This window comes from Neoarius graeffei, chromosome 13 (genome assembly GCF_027579695.1).
Source record: "Neoarius graeffei isolate fNeoGra1 chromosome 13, fNeoGra1.pri, whole genome shotgun sequence".
Taxonomy (NCBI): domain Eukaryota; kingdom Metazoa; phylum Chordata; class Actinopteri; order Siluriformes; family Ariidae; genus Neoarius; species Neoarius graeffei.
Window position 1 is genome coordinate 49,555,918 of NC_083581.1, and position 22,779 is coordinate 49,578,696.

Sequence of the window (22,779 nt, forward strand, 5' to 3'; positions counted from 1 at the left end):
TACTGATACATCTGACCACAATACACATTTCCACTGTGTGATGGTCCATCCCAGATGCCTCCGGGCCCAGAGAAGTCAACGATGCTTCTGTACACAGTTAGCATAGGGCTTCCTTTTTGCACAGTAAAGTTTTAACTGGCATTTGTGGATGTAACTCTGTATGGTAGTGCTTGACAAAGGTTTGGCAAAGTAATCCTGAGCCCATGTGGTTATACCAACTATAGATGAATGACGGTTCTTGATGCAGTGCTATCTGAGGGCTCAGAGATCACGGGTGTTCAACTTAGGCTTGCACCCTTGCCCTTTAGGCACCAAAATTCCTCCAGATTCCTTGAACCATTTAATATTATGCACCACAGATGGTGAAATATCAAATCCCTTCTTATCTTTCTTTGAGAAACATTGTTTTTAAACACTTCAGTAATTTTCTCACACACTTCGACAAACTGGAAATTCCCAGCCCATCTTTGCTCCTCAAATACTGGGCCTTTCCTGGATGCTGATTTTATACTAAATCATGATTACAATCACCTGTTGACATCATCTGTTTCAAATCACAGCATTATTTAATTGTTTTACCTCATTACTAGCCCTAAATTGCCCTGTCCCTACTTATTTTGGAATGTGTTGCAGGCTCTTCTGCTCCTCGGACCAGCCTGATCCATCCTGATGCCCTATGTCTGGCTGGAGTCTCATCACTATCAGTGCGTTTACATGCACATCCAAATCGAGCTGCCGTCGGTAATCGAGCTAAGGGTCCCAGCAGGGGTGCCAGAGAAATCCAATCCTACATGCACACAAGGAAATCGAGCTATTGTGTGAGGTACATTGTGCACCCGAGCCACAGGTGGCGCTACACGCCCCATCGTGTTGGTACACTTCCAGTTGTCGTCATGAAGAGCTATTCAAGAGTGTAAACAAAGTTATCAGTTCCGTGTTCACAAGAAGAGTGTTTGTAGTTTGTATGTATGAACAGAAGTGTTCCTAATAAAGTGGTGGCTAAGGTGACGTGTCATGCCGACCGAGGCTGTTTTTTTTTTTTCGACCGAGGCTGTTGTGTTTCCCGCTTGTGGTCTCGTCACTCGTCACTTCCGGAAGGGGCAGTGCTGAAGTAAGTAGCTCGATAGGGTTTACATGCACTAAGTAGCTCAGCTACAATCGCATAATCTAGGTCGTGTAGCTCGATTACGAGAAATCCAGTTCGGTTCGAATTTCAGCCGAGCTAAGGTGTTTCCATGCCATTTAGAACTTAGATTTCAGTTGAGCAACGGCAGAAACTCGATTTTATCTATGTGCATTTAAACACACTGATTGCTCCTGTGGAGGACGGCCCCATATGGACAGTTGAAAGTCACACCTGGAGGACGCTCTGGACACTTCAGTAATGCTTTTATGGCTGAGGACTACAGTTGGCTTGCTAACTTTAGGACTGCAGTTGTCATGAACAGTTTTGCACTTAAGTTTCCATCAATGCACAGTTTATGCCATCAACAAAACAGACTTCATGTTAAAACTGTTACAAATTTTAGAATCACGCTATCTTTTGAGTCTGGTTCCTCTCGAGGTTTCTTCCTCATTTCGTCTGAGGGAGTTTTTCTTTGCCACCTTCGCCACAGGCTCGCTGACTAGGGATAAAATTAGCTCATGTTTAAAGTTACTAAAATTCTGTAAAGCTGCTTTGCGACAATGTCTATTGTTAAAAGTGCTATAAAAAATAAACTTGACTTGAAATGCAGGAATGGATTTTTATAAACAAATGAAATGAAGTTAACCAGACAAAACAAGAAACAGGCAAGCTGGAGCCTATCCCAGCTGACTACGGGTGAAAGGCGGGGTACACCCTGGACAAGTCGCCAGGTCATCACAGGGCTGACACATAGACACAGACAACCATTCACACTCACATTCACACCTACGGTCAATTTAGAGTCACCAGTTAACCTAACCTGCATGTCTTTGGACTGTAGGGGAAACTGGAGCACGCGGAGGAAACCCACACAGAGAACATGCAAACTCCGCACAGAAAGGCCCCCCCGTCAGCCGCTGGGCTCAAATCCAGAACCTTCTTGCTGTGAGGCGGCAGTGCTAACCACTACACCACTGAATTAGAAACTAGTATCAAGAAATTGAAAGGAGACTGTGAGAATGCCAGCCTATTACCTGAAGCTCAATAGAACTTGGATAATATGACAAGAGAATGGCCAAAAACAAGTCAAATCAACAACAGGTTACTTTAAAAAAGATTTGCATTTTTAAATGGCCAAATCAGAGTCCAGACCTGAACCCAGCTCACAAGCTGTGGCATGACAAAACACATTTTTCATGCAACATATGCCAGAAATATTGATCAGGAATCTCAAATGTAAAATTCCTCTTATCTGTGCCACTGTAGGAAATGTTTAATGGAGGCTATTGCTGATAAAGATTTTTAAAGATTATTAAATCATTTTCACATTTTCTTTTCAACCTGAACTGTGGATAATTAATCAGTGATTTCAGTAAAAACATTTTACTTTGCCAGCCATTTACCTTATTTAGCTGGTGCTTCTCTCGTGTGATTTATAATTGAGACAAGATACAGCTGAGCAGCTGAGGTTTAGGAGTCTTGCTCAAGGATCCAACTGCCGTAGTGTGTTGGTGCTGAGATTGGAGCTAACCCCTTTGTGATAAGTAGCACAAAGCCTTCATTCCTGAGCTAAAAGAGTTTGTATGTTATTTGTTTAGGCATATAGCATTTGTATATTATTATGACATGGATGAAGATTAGTCCTTATTTATAGGTAATTAATGCAGCATTCAGTGCCTTCTTTTTCCTGTTTTTTTTTAAATACACATATCTATTATATAGGGCGGCATGGTGGTGTAGTGGTTAGCGCTGTCGCCTCACAGCAAGAAGGTCCGGGGTCGAGCCCCGTAGCCGGCGAGGGCCTTTCTGTGCAGAGTTTGCATGTTGTCCGCGTGGGTTTCCTCCGGGTGCTCCGGTTTCCCCCACAGTCCAAAGATATGTAGGTTAGGTTAACTGGTGACTCTAAATTGACCGTAGGTGTGAATGGTTGTCTGTGTCTATGTGTCAGCCCTGTGATGACCTGGCGACTTGTCCAGGGTGTACCCCGCCTTTCGCCCGTAGTCAGCTGGGATAGGCTCCAGCTTGCTTGCGACCCTGTAGGACAGGATAAAGCGGCTACAGATAATGAGATGAGATGAGATGAGATCTATTATATAAAGCCCTGCGATGATCTGGCGACTTGTCCAGAGTGTATCCCGCCTCTCGCCCATAGTCAGCTGGGATAGGCTCTAGCTTTCACGTGACCCTGTACAGGATAAGCGGTTACGGATAATGGATGGATGTATTATATAAAGTTGTCTATACAAATGGAGCACTTAAAATTTGACATACTTAAAAACCAGTCTCTGACGACTTTGCTTTGAATATCCTTGCTCTGGAGTCTGCATTATTTCCTGTCTCCTGTCTCAGAGAAACTTCCTGCCAAAACAGTGACAGGAACATGCCTTGAGAAGGGGAACCCCACTTTCCTGTTGTTAAGGAGCCAAACACACTCTGTCACACATACCCACCCACATATATATCCTGCACCCTCATACACATATGGAAAAGCAGTTATCTGGGCAGTTGAAAACAACAACAGGCAATGTCTCAAAATAAGTTGGCAACGAAAGCTTTCACAGAAGTCTATTTTCTTCAGAAAGAACAGAGAGAGAGAGAGAGAATTTATCTAGAGCTTTCAAATATGAACAGGCTTGATACATGGCTCTCACACTATCTATCCACTTTCATACACCTGTGCCACCCTCCACAAACACATGAGATATTTCACTAACCAGGACGAGAGAGAGAGAGAGAGAGAGAGAGAGAGAGAGAGGTCACAAGGTTTGCCAGATTAAAGTGCTTCCAAATCGACAAATGTAAATGCTCAGCATGGTGTAGGACTGTGACTAAGCTATTGTTTCCAAAGTTTTTGCAGCTGGGACTGGACTTATGTACCATTTCTCAGGTGATTAGTACCATTTGGTGTTGTGAAGCATATTTGTGTACAGGTTACATTGTGATGTTCTTCGTGTTTACAAATGCTCTCAAGTGTGCAATACCAAAATATTTCACAAGTCTATGAAGAAATCTGTTCAGAACCTATAAATCAGATCTGAATGTGATTATTATTATTTTTTTGAATGCAGGAAACTTAGCAGGCAGTCCTTAAGGAGGAATTCATTCAGAAGTGTTAGTCATGTCATGCCGAGTTCTGTACACATGGTTGCTCTGATGGGAAATAGAACAGCAGCTTTTGGGCTGAAAAATTCTCTGAACTGCTCCTGGAATCCCATAGTCCTTTTTCGAAAATGTCACAGACATTAACTTGACACAAAAGACAGCTAGATGAAGGATGTTCCAACACTTAGTCACACAAACTACTTTCTACAGACACGCAAACACGTACAGTAGTTGCCCTTCACTTAAGCACTGCTCAGCGTGGGAGGCTTCTGAAGTTTGCTGGCATGAAAACAGAGACTCTTTTCTTCCAGTATGCTTTTTTCCCTCACTATTCTGTCTTTTCTCTCCTCCCCTCAGTCCATTGTGATGAACTTGTACTCAGACCACTGAACACCATAAATTAGCCATTGCCTTGCTGGTTCTCTAGGAGACATGCAGCTGGACAAGTGCCTCAGTTGTGAAATGTGGTGTGTAATTTTCACGAGGGCCAGAGGAAAAAAGGGAGGGGTAGGTATGAGAGCAATAAAAAAAGAGATTTTTCCTATGAAAGGGAATGTTGTTTCCTAACATCGTACTGTATATATATATATATATATATATATATATATATATATATATATATATATATATATATATATATAAAATATGGGTCCGTCTCAGAAACTGGTCTCTCATTTGGGACATTATGGTCAAATAATACATTTTCTAATTTTACTTTTTTTTTTTGCATTTATTAACACTCAATGTTTCTTTTGTCATGTTTAATAAGAATAAAGATAGTATCTTGCTTTATCTGGCCTCCACTGTGGAAAATGTTTTTGATTACAATTCAAATGCTTTTGTAAAATTGATTTACATATAAAATAACTACATCATGAAGAATTAAAGCCCCTCCTTCACAGATGAGTGAAAATATTGAATAAATTTCCTCTTTTTGATTGCTTGGGTGGGTGGCATGGTGGTGTAGTGGTTAGCGCTGTCGCCTCACAGCAAGAAGGTCCGGGTTCAAGCCCCGTGGCCGGCGAGGGCCTTTCTGTGTGGAGTTTGCATGTTCTCCCCGTGTCCGCGTGGGTTTCCTCCGGGTGCTCCGGTTTCCCCCACAGTCCAAAGACATGCAGGTTAGGTTAACTGGTGACTCTAAATTGACCGTAGGTGTGAATGTGAGTGTGAATGGTTGTCTATGTGTCAGCCCTGTGATGACCTGGCGACTTGTCCAGGGTGTACCCCGCCTTTTGCCCGTAGTCAGCTGGGATAGGCTCCAGCTTGCCTGCGACCCTGTGGAACAGGATAAAGCGGCTACAGATGATGAGATGAGATGAGGTTGCTTTGGTTAAAAATGCCAAGTTATGATGACTCAATTGATTATTCACTTAAATATGAATAATATGATACATTTTTGGTATTTGGTATGATGAAATAGGACAATAGGACACAATGGAAAAATCAAGAACACACCGGAAAGATGAGAATAACGGCGGTGGTAAAAGAACAGCGACTGTACCGGCTGAAGGTGGCGCGGGTCTCTGCTGCGGCGCGCGAGCAACGGGACATCACTACCGCACCGGACGGAGCGCGAGGCGGGGGCAGGGCAAAATGACTGGCCGTAGATTCTATCAAAAGTTCGATCTAAATTGACCATGGTTGCAAAATATTGGCCAAAAATACGCAAACACTACGAAATATGAAAGTAAGATGAAAGAGAAACATTCTGCCTTATACTGCAAGACTAAAACAAAATAAAACTGCCAAAACTCACCTTTTCAGTGATAACGTCCAAACAGATCACTCACGTAACAGAAAGACCACAAATGGAAGCACAATCGACTTCTAACTGCTGGAGTGGAAAATTCCATTCTACACATGCAAATTGTTAATGTGTGTCCTTCCCCGCACACAAATAACACGCTACGGTAAAAAATAGACCGCAACTCATTTTATAGCTCAGAAATTCATACAAGACCAGCTACCATCGTAACATATTCTATAAGAAACATATTCTATCCCTAACTTTCAGCTTTCGTTTTAAAAAACAAAATCGCAGATTTATAACTAAATTTTTATATGGCGTAGTGATTTTAAGTTACTACTTTTGGTGAGGAAGTGACCTTGACCCTGAGGCTTTCCGTTTAGATCAAAACACACGATCGTATTGGTTTTGGGTATGAGGAAAATGGAGTTACAACAGTGATAAAATATTTTTCATGATGTTTTATTACGGTTATGATTATTCTGTGAGCGCACCAATCCTTAGGTGGATAAAGTTACAACTTAAAATACAATTAGTGATAACTGTAGACTTTTCAGTGGACTACAACCTTTTTAAGGGAATGCGATGTAGTCAACCATTTATCATGTCCCAGATCAAGCCGCCATTTTTCCACAAATTTGCAGAATTTTTGCCAAATTCTGAATTGAGTATTCACATCAAAGATTCAGTTTTATCTATATTATTTCTTTCATTATTTTATTTCAAATTAAAACCAACATCACCATTCAAAACCGTATAGTTTATTGACTGTGAGTATATTTAGTGGGCTACCCCCACAGTACCCAGTTTCTGAGACAGACACATATATATACAGTGGTGCTTGAAAGTTTGTGAAGTCTTTAGAATTTTCTATATTTCTGCATAAATATGACCTAAAACATCATCAGATTTTCACACAAGTCCTAAAAATAGATAAAGAGAACCCAGTTTAACAAATGAGACAAAAATATTATACTTGGTCATTTACCTACTGAGGAAAATAATCGAATATTACATGTTTGTGAGTAGCAAAAGTATGTGAACCTCTCGGATTAGCAGTTAATTTGAAGGTGAAATTAGAGTCAGGTGTTTCTTCACAACACATGTTTGTGGAAGTGTATCATGGCACGAACAAAAGAGATTTCTGAGGACCTCAGAAAAAGCGTTGTTGATGCTCATCAGGCTGGAAAAGGTTACAAAACCATCTCTAAAGAGTTTGGACTCCACCAATCCACAGTCAGACAGATTCTGTACAAATGGAGGAAATTCAAGACCAGTTACCCTCCCCAGGAGTGGTCGACCAACAAAGATCACTCCAAGAGCAAGGCATGTAATAGTCGGCGAGGTCACAAAGGACCCCAGGGTAACTTCTAAGCAACTGAAGGCCTCTCTCACATTGGCTAATGTTCATGAGTCCACCATCAGGAGAACACTGAACAACAATGGTCTGCATGGCAGGGTTGCAAGGAGAAAGCCACTGCTCTCCAAAAAGAACATTGCTGCTTGTCTCCAGTTTGCTAAAGATCATGTGGACAAACCAGAAGGCTATTGGAAAAATGTTTTGTGGATGGATGAGACCAAAATAGAATTTTGGTTTAAATGAGAAGCATTATGTTTGCAGAAAGGAAACCACTGCATTCCAGCATAAGAACCTTATCCCATCTGTGAAACATGGTGGTGGTAGTTTCATGATTTGGGCCTGTTTTGCTGCATCTGGACCAGGATGGCTTGCCATCATTGATGGAACAATGAATTCTGAATTATGCCAGTGAATTCTAAAGGAAAATGTCAGGACATCTGTCAATGAACTGAATCTCAAAAGAAGGTGGGTCATGCAGCAAAACAATGACCCTAAGCACACAAGTCATTCTACCAAAGAATGGTTAAAGAAGAATAAAGTTAATGTTTTGGAATGGCCAAGTCAAAGTCCTGACCTTAATCCAATCAAAATGTTGTGGAAGGACCTGAAGCGAGCAGTTCATGTGAGGAAACCCACCAACATTCCAGAGTTGAAGCTGTTCTGTACGGAGGAATGGGCTAAAATTCCTCCAAGCCGGTGTGCAGGACTGATCAACAGTTACCAGAAACGTTTAGTTGCAGTTATTGCTGCACAAGGGGGTCACACCAGATACTGAAAGCAAAGGTTCACATACTTTTGCCACTCACAGATATGTAATATTGGGTCATATTCCTCAATAAATAAATGACCAAGTATAATATTTTATCTAATTTGTTTAACTGGGTTCTCTTTATCTACTTTTCAGACTTCTGTGAAAATCTGATGATGTTTTAGGTCATATTTATAAAGAAATATAGAAAATTCTAAAGGGTTCACAAACTTTCAAGCACCACTGTTTGTGTATATATATATATATATATATATATATATATATATATATATATATATATATATATATATAAAATCTCATTATCTCTAGCCGCTTTATCCTGTTCTACAGGGTCGCAGGCAAGCTGGAGCCTATCCCAGCTGACTACGGGCGAAAGGCAGGGTACACCCTGGACAAGTCGCCAGGTCATCACAGGGCTGACACATAGACACAGACAACCATTCACACTCACATTCACACCTACGGTCAATTTAGAGTCACCAGTTAACCTAACCTGCATGTCTTTGGACTGTGGGGGAAACCGGAGCACCCGGAGGAAACCCACGCGGACACGGGGAGAACATGCAAACTCTGCACAGAAAGGCCCTCGTTGGCCATGGGGCTCAAACCCGGACCCTCTTGCTGTGAGGCGACAGCGCTAACCACTACATCACCGTGCCGCCCATATAACTTTATTAGTGAACATACTGTAGAGTTTTAAAGTTTGTAAAGCGTGTGTGTGCATGTCGTATGTGATTATATGATACACAATTTCCATGAAATTATAGTTCACATAAAACTCACTAGAATATCCTACACACACTCCTGGGCGCTGTCTTCCTGTGATATGTAAAATATGTGGTGCTCAGATCAGACTCGTCGTTAACATCAGTGTCACGATAATGACAGATAACTCATGCTCTCTTCTCGCACTCTCCCAGGGACGAGTCTGATGACGGGGCACTGCATGTCTGTTCTAGCTGTGTCCTCTCAGCTTTGAGGAATTTAATACACACCTGTTATTTGTCTTATCAGATCATCTGAGGACTGCTCCAATCACCCACATCATCTTTTCCCTGTTTGGATTTTTTCCCCCCTCTTTGTTTGCAACACAAATGTAGTTAGGTGTCCAATTCCAGGAACTCACAAACAACCGGGTGCACTATCATGATTTGGATCACGTTTATTAAAAAAAAAAAAAAGAACAGTACCTCAGTGATTATGGTCCATTAGTGATTTGTTTAAATCCCAAGAGCTGTAGAGACCCGGTGAGTAAATCTTTTATTCCTAAATGGCTCACCTCGGTGCTTGGGTTGTGCTCTGGATAAATGTAGATGAACAAATGTGAAAGTGCAAGGCTGAAGCAGAAAACAAAGTCAAACCTTGCCATGGGGTTCTAGGTTCACTTGATTTATGGATACATAGCCTTAAAAATAAGTAGTACAGAGTTCTGTTTGGCAGAAACTAAACACCTCAGTGTTAATCAAGGTTCAACTATAGACTTTTACAAGTGGCACCTCACAAACACCTCAATGGACACAACTGTATGATAGGAGCCAAATTACTTTCAGTAAGAACTGGACCTGACAGGTCATACTTCTCCTTCCTACACAAAGCACATTAGCATTACAGAAACACTGCTTAACGTGCATCCAAGACCAAATTGTTCCAGGGAACAGAACATTTTACTGCTGTCGTGAAAAAGTAAAAGTGTCATTGTCTTCTGCCGCTTTACATTCCATTCCCACCCCACACCCAGTTGAGTGATTAATTCAGTGTTAGTGATACTTTTTTTGTTATGTTCACACCACAAGTAGCATGTTATCTGTGTGGACTGATAAGCTGTTGGAACACAAACAGACTTTGCCCCATGAGAGCATAGCCATGAGCTCTGCTGCAAAAAAAAAAATTGTTTTCATGATGGGCTTAACTCATCCTGTTTCTCAACTGATGGAATTAAATCATGTCTTGCTGATGCATCAAGTTGGTAGTTGTCCTACAATTGATAGGTACTCATGACTAAAACTGACAAAGAACAGGTGTGATGGAAATCTTTGTCACTGGGACATGGTCTTATGATGCAAGACTGATAAAACTCCTTTAACTTGTACTTCTTTAAATACTAAGTGTATTAAAAGAACACCATATGGCCAAATGTTTGTGGACACCTGACCATCTCACCCATATGTGGGTCTTCCCCAAACTGTTGCCACAAAGCTAGAGGCACACAGTTGTGTATGATGTCTTTGTAGGCTATAGCATTACAATTTCCTTTTACTGGAAGTACATGGCTCACACCTGTTCCAGCATGACAATGCCGCTGTAAACAAAGCGAGGTGGTTTGCTTGCCAAGGTTGGAGTGGAAAAACTGACCTCAACCCCACTGAACACCTTTGGGATGAACTGGAATATCGACTGCACCCCAGGCCTCCTCACCCATATCATTGCCTGATCTTATTCATGCTTTTGTGGCTGAATGAGCACAAATCCCCACAGCCACGCTCCAAAATCTAGTGGAAAGCCTTCTCAGAAGAGTGGAGGTTATTATAACAGTAAATGGGGAATAAATCTGGAATGGGATGTTCAAAAAGCATAAGGGTATGATGATCTGGTGTCCACAGATTTCTGGCTATATAGTGATCCATGGTTAGTTTGTGAATGTTGCCTGAGCCACTCACATGCAGTATAAGTACTGAAATATGTCAAGTGTATTTTAAAACAAGCATAATTGTGTTAATAAATTTAAACTGTTAAAACAATTGTTTGACCAATGTAACCATTCAATATTATTTTGTCATTTATGATCAATGCGGTGGGGCGGCATGGTGGTGTAGTGGTTAGCACGGTCACCTCACAGCAAGAAGGTCCTGGGTTCGAGCCCAGCGGCATGCATGCTCTCCCCGTGTCCATGTGGGTTTCCTCCGGGTGCTCCAGTTTCCCCCACAGTCCAAAGACATGCAGGTTAGGCTAATTGGTGGCTCTAAATTGACTGTCGGTGTGAGTGTGAATGGTTGTCCGTGTCTATGTGTCAGCCCTGCGATGACCTGGCGACTTGTCCAGGGTGTACCCCGCCTCTCACCCATAGTCAGCTGGGATAGGCTCCAGCTTGCCTGCGACCCTGTAGGACAGGATAAGCGGCTAGAGATAATGGATGGATGGATCAATGTGGTCTCACCCAATGTCAGCTGGGTTTGGCTCCAGCTCACCTGTGGCCTGCAATGGATAAGCGATGTAATGAATGAAGAATTTTAATCAATCCATTGAGAAAGCAAATTAATCTCTACAAACTTTAAAATGATTTGTTGTTTGAACTTAAATCAAAGTTAGTAACTGGGCTGCCGTAAAATTTTGAGTTCACTGAAACTTTGGCGGCACGGTGGTGTAGTGGTTAGCATGGTCGCCTAACAGCAAGAAGGTTCCGAGTTCAAACCTAGCGGCCGGCGAGGGCCTTTCTGTGTGGAGTTTGCGTGTTCTCCCTGTGTCTGCGTGGGTTTCGTCCGGTTGCTCTGGTTTCCCCCACAGTCCAAAGACATGCAGTTAGGTTGAGTGGGGTGGCTTTGGGCTGAGGTGCCTTTGAGAAAAGTACCTGAGCCCTGACTGCTCCCCGGGCGCTCTGGTGTGGCTGCCCACTGCTCTGGGTGTGTATGCGCGTGTGTTCACTGCTTCAGATGGGTTAAACGCAGAGGATGAATTTCACTGTGCTTGAAGTGTGCATGTGACAAATAAAGGCTTCTTCTTCTTCTCCTATCATAAGTGAGCATAACGAGGCAATCGATTAGCATTGTGCCAGCTTACTGTATGAGTTTCAGTGCACTCAGAAATTTAAGGCAGCCTGGTTACTAACTTAACAATAAACCTAAAACAAACCTTTTTTTTTTTTTTTTACAGCAGACACCTAATCAACACGCCTTATAATCATAACATAATCCTTTAGTTGATGCATGCATTGTTATCTTCTAAAAGATGTTTTTGCATTGACTCTTTTGTCTTGTAATATAAAAAGCCTTATATGGCATGGTGTAGCTGAATATCACTCAGGTTTGTCTTTCATCAGTTAGATTGCTGAATAGACAATGGGACGGATACGCCCTCCTATCTGTATAACACAAAACTAACACTGAGGTCATCTGAAATATAAAACGTCTATATACCACATCATGAATGCCTTTTATGTTGTACTGCATGGAGAACACCTTTAATAGTCTGAGCAGTTACAGCATGTAGTTCTTTCGTGTATTTCAGTGTTCCTTTGCTATTTATTTTTGCTCCTTTGTTACTTTTGTTCGTATATCTGAAAACCAGCAGACTCACGTGAAGCCTCTGCTGTTGAAAACAACACACAAACAGTCTGTTTTTTACTGGACTGAGTGCCCATGCCCCGGGTGTTCCTGTTTTCAGCCTCGCATTCCAGCTGTAATCTCATCACTGTGCTCACAAAGCAGCTGTGGGTTTAGGGATCCAGAAATCTTAAAAGGCTCAAGCTTTCAAAATAATTTGTATTACGACAAGGTCCCCTGACCAAACAAATAATTGAACACGTCGTTATAAAATGTCTGGAATATTTTTCTTGGTGTGTTCAAATCGAGACATACAGAACATTTTTGGGAGAAAGAGTGAGCTCTTCAGCATGAAACAGAATTTTTTCAATCTCCCAGCTCTCAAATTCCTATCACTACCCTTCCTGTCTGTCTTTCAGAACAAACACATTCCACTGGACAGGATAACCGCAACATGTCTCACCCTTAACCCCCAGCACATATGCACATAAATTGTCCATAATCACTTAAAGCAGTTTCAGCATTTTTTGCATAACTGTTAAAGTCAGTTAAACTTAAAAAAAAAAAAAAAATCCTTAGAGCCTTTCCCACCATTTGTATCTATACAAATGCATGTATTTATGACCACTTGAACGGTTGTGCCCTTGGTAATCCCCCAGTATTATCTTACTATCTAAGTACTCATTTGAGTGAAAATGGAGAATTTGGGAAGCATGACTGAATGTGTGTGTGGTTGGGGGTGGGATGGGGGGGGAGAGACAGACATTTGTCCCTGCATGTGTGTGTACTTTCAAGCTCCACTAATTGTTTCATTCATTTTCTCAGCATCACAAGCAGACATATCTTCTTACAGACATACTTACTCTTTCCCTTTCGCTTTATTCTGATGGTTATCCAAAAAATGATTTCCACATCAGGAACATGTTTCAACCTGAATTTTACTTTAATCAAGTTGTGTTCTGCTTTAGGAAATTTGACCAACCATTAATTTCAATTTCATCACACTTCCATTTCTCAATACATGTATCATCTATCAGACTGACTGTAATAGGAGAAAGGGGGGCTTTTTTTCTACACTTTGTTTTTAAAAGATGTGGGACATTTTTTTTCTAAGTTTTGTTTCACTTCAGAAGATGCTACAATAAATTCGATTTAAACATCTTGAAAATATAAATTTAACTCAGCATGCATGTCCTTTTATCATTAAGACTATTTAAAGTAATAGAATTCACCCAAAGAGTTCAAGAAAAAGCAAGCCTTTGTTTAAAACGATTCAGACACTTCTCACAAGCTCAAGACATTTTAGCTTGATTAAAGGAAGGAAAAAAAGAAGACTAGTAAAAACAGTAGTCCTGGTTTTTAGTACTCATTCCATTCACTGAAAAGCCTCCTGACAGAAATCCGACATGGAAGAATATGATTGGTCTGAAAGAGGGCTTGTGGGTGGGACTCAAAAGGCTAGAGCTGCTTATAAAGCTGAAAGTCTCCCTCACTACTGCCCTGTGCATTCATTTGGCTGCCTTCCTGCTGTCTGTCCATTTCGCTTTTTTCTCTCTCTTACTCACTTACTCACTAACCAAAATGAGCTCAAGGCAAAGTTATTCTCTGCACTCGTCTAGGCCCCTGTCTCAGGTGTCCTTCCAGCGCACCTCTGTGGTGCCTTCTCATCAGGCAGTCAGCATCTATGGTGGAGCTGGTGGCAGAGGTACTCGTATCTCCTCAGCCTCCTATACAGGTGTGAAAAGTGGGCTGGGACCCTCATCCCTGTCGACCTCTTTCCAAGTAAGTGCCTCCGGGTCTACAGGAGAGATCATGGGCAACGAGAAGATGGCCATGCAGAACCTGAACGACCGCTTGGCCTCCTACCTGGAGAAGGTTAGGACCCTGGAGAAGGCTAACAGCAAGCTGGAGCAGCAGATCCGTGAGGCTCTGGAGAAGCAAGGCCCTGATGTACGTGATTACAGCCACTACCAAGCCATCCTGGAGGACCTGCGCAAAAAGGTGAGCAACTTCGAAAAGGTTTATCTAGTGCTGGTCTACTGCTGGTCCCTAAGGCTAGACTGGCCTCTATGAAAGACAGTTTATTCATAATTCTGGCCTTTAGACTCTGGAGCAATATTGCACAGGGTCTCTTTGTTCTCCACAACTTTGACCTTTCTTTCACCCAAGAGTGCTTTTGCTTTTTTTCATAGAAAAATAGAGGGGAAAAATTAATTAAAAATTGTATTATTATTATTATTATTATTATTATTATTATTATTATTATTTGTTGTTGTTGTTGTTGTTGACTGAGCTTAATTTTGTCTCTTTGAATGCCTCAACAATAGAGGATGATGAAAACATAGGTATAGAAAGAAAAAGAAAGAAAGAAAGAAAGAAAGAAAGAAAGAAAGAAAGAAAGAAACTGGTCTTAGTGTGCCTAAGGATATCTAGGTGTCTTTCCTAGTTGAGGACTTATGAAAGTCAAGTTTGATTGTCTCAGAACTAAGGATGGAAAATAATTCCTATTATCCTTGGTGCAGCCATACTTTCTTAAAGCTGGTTTGCTTTTGAATAAGCATTTCCATCCTGTGTTATTCATCAGCACATACCAAGGAGCTTGTGATTTCCTGCAAATTGAAATTCCAGGAATGGGGAGCAATATGTGGAAAAACCTGAATGGAATGGGAAAAGTTGAGGGAGTTTACACTGAGCTTGACTAATACAAAATTTACAACTGAGATGTTAAATGGTGAAAGAGTTATAACTTAACACATGTCCCAAGTCTTACATTTCACAGAAAGTTTTTTTTTTTTTAAACCAGTGGCTAATGGAAAGATGAATATTCAGTAGTTTTGCCTCTGTTCTGAATTACCTGAACTGGGACAGAGAGATACATATGATTAAATCACTGATAAGTTCTGCTCTTTGCTCTTTGCTCTTATTCCCAACTAAAGTAATATAAAGTAAATATAAAGCAATGTTGAATCAGTCATATTGCTGTCATTCAGCAGACAAGGCCAGGAAGCTTGATCACATATAAATGAGTCTCAAGTTTGCATTTGTCATGTTCAGTCAAGCAAGAATACGTCATACTCTGTTCATTTATGTGACTTACAGGGATTTAAAAAAACAAACAAAAAAAACCCCTTTTGGATTATTTCAAATGCAAAAATGACAATAATCATGGCAATAAATGTTCCATAAAAGGTTTTAGAATTATGACTATATCACAGTAAATTAACACAATTATATTATTCATTATTTTTATTACAGTGGTTAGTAATAATAATTACTGACAATTTATTATAATATTATACTATACTTATAATGCCCTTATAATAATAAAACATTTAGGAATACAGAAAAGTAAATCCAGTCTGCTTGAACTGCATAAATATATAATGGCCCACACCCCTGTTAGCAATCCCCATGAGCCACTGTAAATGATTAGTTCCTTCTTGTTGCAATAATAATAGGATATATGTTTTGTATACTACCATACAAACCTAATCTTCCAGTTAGGAAAAGCAGGAAACCTGAAATAGTTTCCATCCTGCCTCCATCACAAGCTTTAGTGTCCCATTTAAACAGGCTTTGCCAATGGATTGGTTGTTTGTTAATGATTATCCTCTAGACTCTGGCACCTGCTGTTCTTCTGCACTTATCTAAGCAAACTAAACCTACAGAACAGAGAGGACAACTGCTACTTTGGCAGAAGATCATAGCCAGTAATTTCAGCTTTGATTGTGATGGCTTACATTTTTATTTCCAAATCCTGTTTACCATTATCCAATTGTTCAATTGTTAGAATGGCCAAGGTTTGATAACTCATAACTTCTGATCGTTTGTAGGTCTTTGATGCTACTGTGGACAATGCCCGACTCGTGCTCCAGATCGACAATGCTCGCCTGGCTGCTGATGACTTCAGAGTGAAGTGTGTACACAAGTTTTTGGCATAGCAAATCATATTTTTACTAGATGCCCTTAAACTATATGCGTAATAAAGGATCACCTGACTCCAGAATTGAATTTGCCATTTGGAGCAATGCATTGCACTGCACAGAGTGACTGATCTTTTTTAACAGGTATGAGGCTGAGCTGTCCATCCGGCAGTCAGTTGAAGGTGATATTGCTGGCCTGAGGAAGGTCATCGATGATACCAACATTGGCCGCATGAACCTAGAGAGTGAGATTGAGGCCCTCAAGGAGGAGCTCATCTACCTCAAGAAGAACCATGACAATGTGAGTGAAGTGTACCATCACCAAAATACACACTGAAAATCTTATGCACCAAAGTAATATTGCAACTTTTTTGACTTTTGCATCATTCTGTTGTCTTCATAGGAGGTAATGGACCTGAGAAACCAGATCGCTCAGTCAGGAGTGCAGGTGGATGTTGATGCTCCTAAGGGACAGGATCTGGCTCAAATCATGGCAGAGATAAGAGCCAAGTATGAGATGGCGGCACAAAAGAACCAGGAGGAGCTCAAAGCCTGGCACGAGTCACAGGTACAATAAAGAAAGAGCTGTGACAGAAGTTTTGAAATGTTCCCTGAATTCTGCCTGTTAATCCTATTTCTTAGTAGTAAAATATTGAAGAACATGGTGTTTCCAGTTTTCAATTCACAATCTAAAATCTTTGTCATATTTACAGATCCAAGACGTACAGGTACAAGTCACGCAGAACACAGAGGCCCTCCAGAGTGCACGAACGGAAGTCAACGAACTCCGCAGACAGATTCAGACACTAGAGATTGAGTTGGAGTCACAAAAGAATCTGGTGGGTTCCCTTTGAATTTCTATATGTGGATGATGATTGTCTGTGACGGATGAAAAAAAAACAAGAATTTTCCATTTGACCCATAACTACTCCAATTCTTTACTTAACAATGGCCAGTAGGCAAATGTTCAAACACCTGTCTGGGGGTAAATCACAAAAAAATGGAATGGTTTAATAGTGTGCTTTGGTTTAAACCTGTTTTTTGTGGTTGTTACAGAAAGCTTCACTGGAAGGCACACTGCGGGACACCGAGATGCGCTACAACATGGAAATCGAGAATCTGAATTCCATCATCCTGCAGCTGGAAGCTGAGTTGATGCAGCTGCGCAACAACATCCAGCAGCAGACACAGGACTATGAAATTCTTCTCAACATGAAGATGAAGTTGGAGGCTGAGATTGCCACCTACAGAAGACTTCTGGAGGGAGGAGACTTCAAGTGAGTCTATGTTTGAAACTTGTGATCATTTTATCATCCAAAATTTGCTGATTTAAGAGTTCTTTTTTCTGAGTTAAAAGGAAGTATCTTTCTTAGGCTTGAGGATGCTGTTGAAGAGCAGAAAAAGGTCAAAGTGATGACCGTCACACAGACACTTGTGGATGGAAAAGTGGTGTCTTCAACCACAGAAACCAAGGAGAGGAAGGCATAAAAAGTCACCAAGCCTTCACCAGCAACACAACACTAACAACTCATGAGCCTTTACTGACAACCAGTCATACAGTGGGTGGTGTGGAAAAGTTATTTATTGCATCCCTAGTGCCTTACTTAAATTGGGTCAGTGCTAATATATTTTAGCATAACAAATTTAATTTTATGGGAAGCATATCAAAAGGCAACAGCAATAAGAAGCAATGTTAATGGCATACAGTATGTGTTGAATATCACAGATATTGTGTACTTTTTTACATTTCTTTTTTGCTTGTTGTGTTGTACCCATCTGGTCATGTTTAATAAACTCATGCGTCACTGTTACTTTTGGGTTGCAGTGAATTTCTCGTGGAGAATTGTCAGTGTTGACAGTATGAAAACCTACAAATTATATTTAAAAAAAAAGTATAAAACACATACTTCAGGGTTTAGGGTAGGCAACATTGGAGAAAAGAACAAGAGTTAGCTAGATTTCCAACCAAAAAATCCTACTCTGTCCCTTCAGGCCTTTCTCCAAAGCTACTCTTCTAAAACACAAGAATGTGCACCACCTGACTACTGCTGGAGAATGAGTCCATGAGAGAGAATTGGGCTAATACATAAGGTAACATATTAGTAACTAGCTATGTTGGCTACATAGGTCAGGAAAATAACACCATCCCCCCAAAAACAAAACAGATAATTACATGTCCAACAGAAATTCAGCACCCATGGCATAACTTTTCAAGTCCTTTAACTCTTTCAGTTGTTGCCATCGTTGAAGAACCATACCAATGTTCACTGTTGCCTTACAGCAAGGAGGTTCTGGGTTCGAGCCCAGTGGCCAATGGAGGCCTTTCTGTGTAGAGTTTGTATGAGACATGCAGGTTAGGCTAATTGGTGGCTCTAAATTGACTGCATCAGCCCTGCGATGACCTGGCGACTTGTCCAGGGTGTACCCCGCCTCTTGCCCATAGTCAGCTGGGATAGGTTCCAGCTTGCCTGCAACCCTGCACAGGATAAGCGGTTACGGATAATGGATGGATCCAATTTCTTTTTCATCATAGACTTTTCTACTTCAGTCTTTCTTTTCATTGTTGTTGGGACGTAAAAAGAATTTCAAGAAATGACAAAAAATGCTTCTAAAATAAATTGCCTACCCTATCTTTAAGTACTAATTGTAGAATCATACTCAATACTGATGCGCTGCCATTTGGAATGATGTTGTGATTCTAGTCCCTACAGTTGGTGCACCTATTTGCATGAATAATTTACATTTATATTTACATATTTACAAAGCTTGTCCTGGCCTGAACACAATGTACAAGGTCACATATTAAAATACACAAAGAAGCTTTTTTTAATCTTTTAAATAATCCACCTATACTTCAAGTACATGCTTTTTGTATCATATAAAATGCATAAAAATTAGTATAATTTTTGTATCATATAAAATATACAAATATATAAAACCCTATGTGGATACATGTATGAGAAATCAAATATACTGATCACACCCTATCATAGACTTAGGATTTATAATTATAGGGAAGAAATTTTTTGATACAAATAAATTAATGCAATATTTTATAGAAGATTTATACCCATTCTAAATCAAGTAAATAGAGGATATTACACGGTTGCGCAAAGATATGAAGTTTATCTTCGAGTGGCGAAGCAAATGAGTGAAAATATTTTCAACACGAGAAGATAAACTTCATGTCTTTAAGCCAATGTGTAATTTTCTTTTTATTATATACACTCATTCACAAGCAAAAAGTACACAAATTTATCAAAACAATTCATCGATTTCCTCACGAGTGACATGTAGAGATTTATGTCACGGTTTTGGTTTTCCATGTCACAGATGTAGCTAGTATGAAAAATAGAGGTGGTGTATTTCCCAGTAAAACACTTGTGCCCATATATGTTATTTACCAGCTGGGACGTCCGTATCGTGAAATACCATGACCGAGGTCTTGAAAGTACTGAGCAAGGCCCTCTGGGCTGAGGTCAGTATTCAAGGCCAAGGTCACTGCATTTCACCATACGGACCAACCTTAAGCTGGTAAATAATATATTTATTTTTTTCTTTACCAAATTCTAACAGAAAACGAGAGCGCCCGAAAGGGAAAACCGAGCCGAGCCACCATTTTGAATCCTCATTCACGGCTGTAATGCAAATGGCTTCCTCCTCGGTATACAAGTGCACTTCTATGGCAGGAAAAAAAAACTACATTTTGCCACCTATGTAGTCCCCTATTTATACAAAATTGAGTCATTCAGGATTCAGCCATGTTTTTGCTCGGCGTTAGCAACAGTTAGAGGTTTTTAGCTTTCTCCTGAAATGTTTTGTTTTATTTCTTCTTCCTCAGGGTAGTAAAACTCGCTTTCGCTGTGAACACTGTCGTTATCGCTATCCATGCTGTAAAATTAATGCTATTCTCCTGAGAAATGCTGGCAAAAATTTATAAGATTTTTGATAATCTTATGAATAAATCTTATTTAAAAAAAGATAAATGTTGACAAAAAATTCTACAATGTTTGTTGTTGTTGTGAACGAGTGAGTCGCCAGAGGTCCATAACCGGGGTCCGTAACTGGGATACGGACCTGCTCGCCAGCCAATCAGAGCACAGGATTTGATGGAAACCGCACCGCAAAAAAAATAAAATCAGTTACATCATTTTGCAGCAATACAGGCAGCATTTTGTATTCTTACTGGAAATTTCATTTGCAATGAAACAATAATAAAATCAGAGAACAGGTTAGCTTCATGCAGAATATTTCAAGCTCTTGTTATTCTTAAGTTTGTGTGTATAGCTAGAATAGCATTCCAATCCAGACATGTAAAATGGCCAAACAATGCAAATAGGTGTTCCTGCAACCATTTCCATGTTGATCTGGATGTCTGTTTGAGATCAGTATCTGGTTAAAAGGTGTATCTGTAGCCAGATTTTGACCTCCTGGCAGAGGCAACCAGATTTTGCACTACAATATCCTGGTTGAAAAATGGTCTATCTGACCTCAATACAAAAACCTGACAAGCCTGACTAAACTGTACAGTTCAGAACCTGTAATCTTGGGGTTGTTCTTCTCTTCACTCGTAATCTTCCTGACTGTGTGTTTAGTCAGCACATCATTTTCCCAGGGAATATTTTTGAATTATTCTATTCTTGGAGGGTTTTTTTATGGGCTTCTTATTATTATGGCTATTACTTGAGATACACAGTGTTTGTGTTTGCTTTGCTTTAAAGGCATACTACAAGGTCAGAATGGAGAAAAGAATAAAGGATCATACTGTAAAAACAGTTACACAATACACAACTAAAGGATTTTCAGTTGTATGCCAGAAAGACACCACTAAAGCATTTACGCAATAGGTTTTGTATCCGAGATAGAGCTGATGAACCCCATCTTTTAAATATGACATTGTTTACATATTAGGATTCCTAACTATTAGCAAGCTACTAAGTCTAATTACAATCCAGTAACATAATAATACTAATAATATTGTGGATTTGTGTATTTCATCATTATAAAAGCTTGCCTGTAATGACAAGGGCAGGGTCACATCATGTCGGGATCAACTTGATGAGTAAGTGAATCCTCCTGACTAGTGAATTTCTCCTCCAGCCTTCATGAGATCATCATCAATAAAGGCATGTCTTCAAGGTTCAGAGATTCTTCTTTAGCTATTGCTATTAGGAATGGAACATGAATCCAGAGTTTAGAAGTTTAGTTTTTAATATATCCTCACTGATATATTCATTCATTCATTTTCTGTACCACTTATTGATTGTGGGTCGCAGGTGAGCTGGAGCCAATCCCAGCTGACATTAGGAGACAGGCGGGGTACACCCTGGACAGGTCACCAGTCTATCACAGGGCTAACACAAAGAGACAGACAGCCATCACACTCAAATTCACACCTATGGGCAATTTGGTGCAGCCAGTTGACCTAATCTGCATGTCTTTGAGCTGTGGGAGGAAACCAGAGAACTTGAAGGAAACCCATTCTGGTATGGGGAAAATATGCAAACTCCACTCAGAAATGCCCTGGTCAACCGATAGGTTCAAACCCAGAACCTTCTGATTGTGAGGTGACATTAGAATTGATGTATATTATATTAATAATATCTAAATCTACAAATGTATTTGTTGAGCTGGGGGCAAAACATACTCAACACTGTGATGTTCCTGAGTCGATGTGGGTTGCGCCGATAATCCTGCATTATAAAACGACAGTCACTGCTATATCATCGGTGTTGGGTTAGAATTGACTGGAAATTTGTACTCATACACCAACTCAGACAAACGTCATCTCACTCACAAAAGAGAAGTACCACAACATTGTCACAGACAGAAGCCAGCAACCAGTCAGAGTGAGCAAAATGGTGGTGTGGCAGATCACAATGCCAGAATAAGAAGAAAAATGTTTCAAGAGTGAAAGAGTTGAGCTTTTTGTTCCTTGGTGAACAGATAAAGAATTTATTCTCTCGGTTTTCTAATTTGTTGGGAAGCAAGTGAATGATAATCATTCCTTTAGAACATCTCATAAAGGTTCAGCAATGCATTGCTCTGGGGCCTGATGTAGAAGTGCTGCATACATATAAAATCTCCTTTAAAAATAATAAAGAATTTTACACACACACACACAGAGTGAGGGAGAGATAAAACTAGATACATTTATAGATAAATTCACCATAGTTGTGATTAGATTTGACACACGTGGTGAAACTCATCTCATCTCATTATCTCTAGCCGCTTTATCCTGTTCTACAGGGTCACAGGCAAGCTGGAGCCTATCCCAGCTGACTACGGGCGAAAGGCGGGGTACACCCTGGAGAAGTCGCCAGGTCATCACAGGGCTGACACATAGACACAGACAACCATTCACACCTACGGTCAATTTAGAGTCACCAGTTAACCTAACCTGCATGTCTTTGGACTGTGGAGGAAACCGGAGCACCCGGAGGAAACCCACGCAGACACAGGGAGAACATGCAAACTCCGCACAGAAAGGCCCTCG

At 40.5% G+C, this 22,779-nt stretch overlaps 1 protein-coding gene across 1 annotated transcript; it reads left to right on the forward strand.

Annotated features, from left to right (window-relative positions):
* Nucleotides 1–13,859: 13,859 nt before the first annotated feature.
* LOC132896845 (keratin, type I cytoskeletal 18-like) lies at nucleotides 13,860–18,094 on the forward strand. Its single transcript, XM_060937952.1, has 7 exons — nucleotides 13,860–14,361; nucleotides 16,194–16,276; nucleotides 16,428–16,584; nucleotides 16,687–16,851; nucleotides 16,997–17,122; nucleotides 17,340–17,560; nucleotides 17,657–18,094. The coding sequence occupies exons 1-7, from the start codon at nucleotides 13,942–13,944 to the stop codon at nucleotides 17,769–17,771; spliced, it is 1,287 nt and encodes a 428-aa protein (XP_060793935.1). The 5' UTR covers nucleotides 13,860–13,941; the 3' UTR covers nucleotides 17,772–18,094.
* The last annotated feature ends 4,685 nt before the right edge of the window (nucleotides 18,095–22,779 follow it).

Coding starts and splice junctions, on each gene's coding strand:
- LOC132896845 (XM_060937952.1), top strand. CDS start 13,942: ATGAGCTCAAGGCAAAGTTATTCTCTGCACTCGTCTAGGCCCCTGTCT. Junction 14,362..16,193: donor TGGAGGACCTGCGCAAAAAG/GTGAGCAACTTC, acceptor GATCGTTTGTAG/GTCTTTGATGCTACTGTGGA. Junction 17,123..17,339: donor TGGAGTCACAAAAGAATCTG/GTGGGTTCCCTT, acceptor TGGTTGTTACAG/AAAGCTTCACTGGAAGGCAC.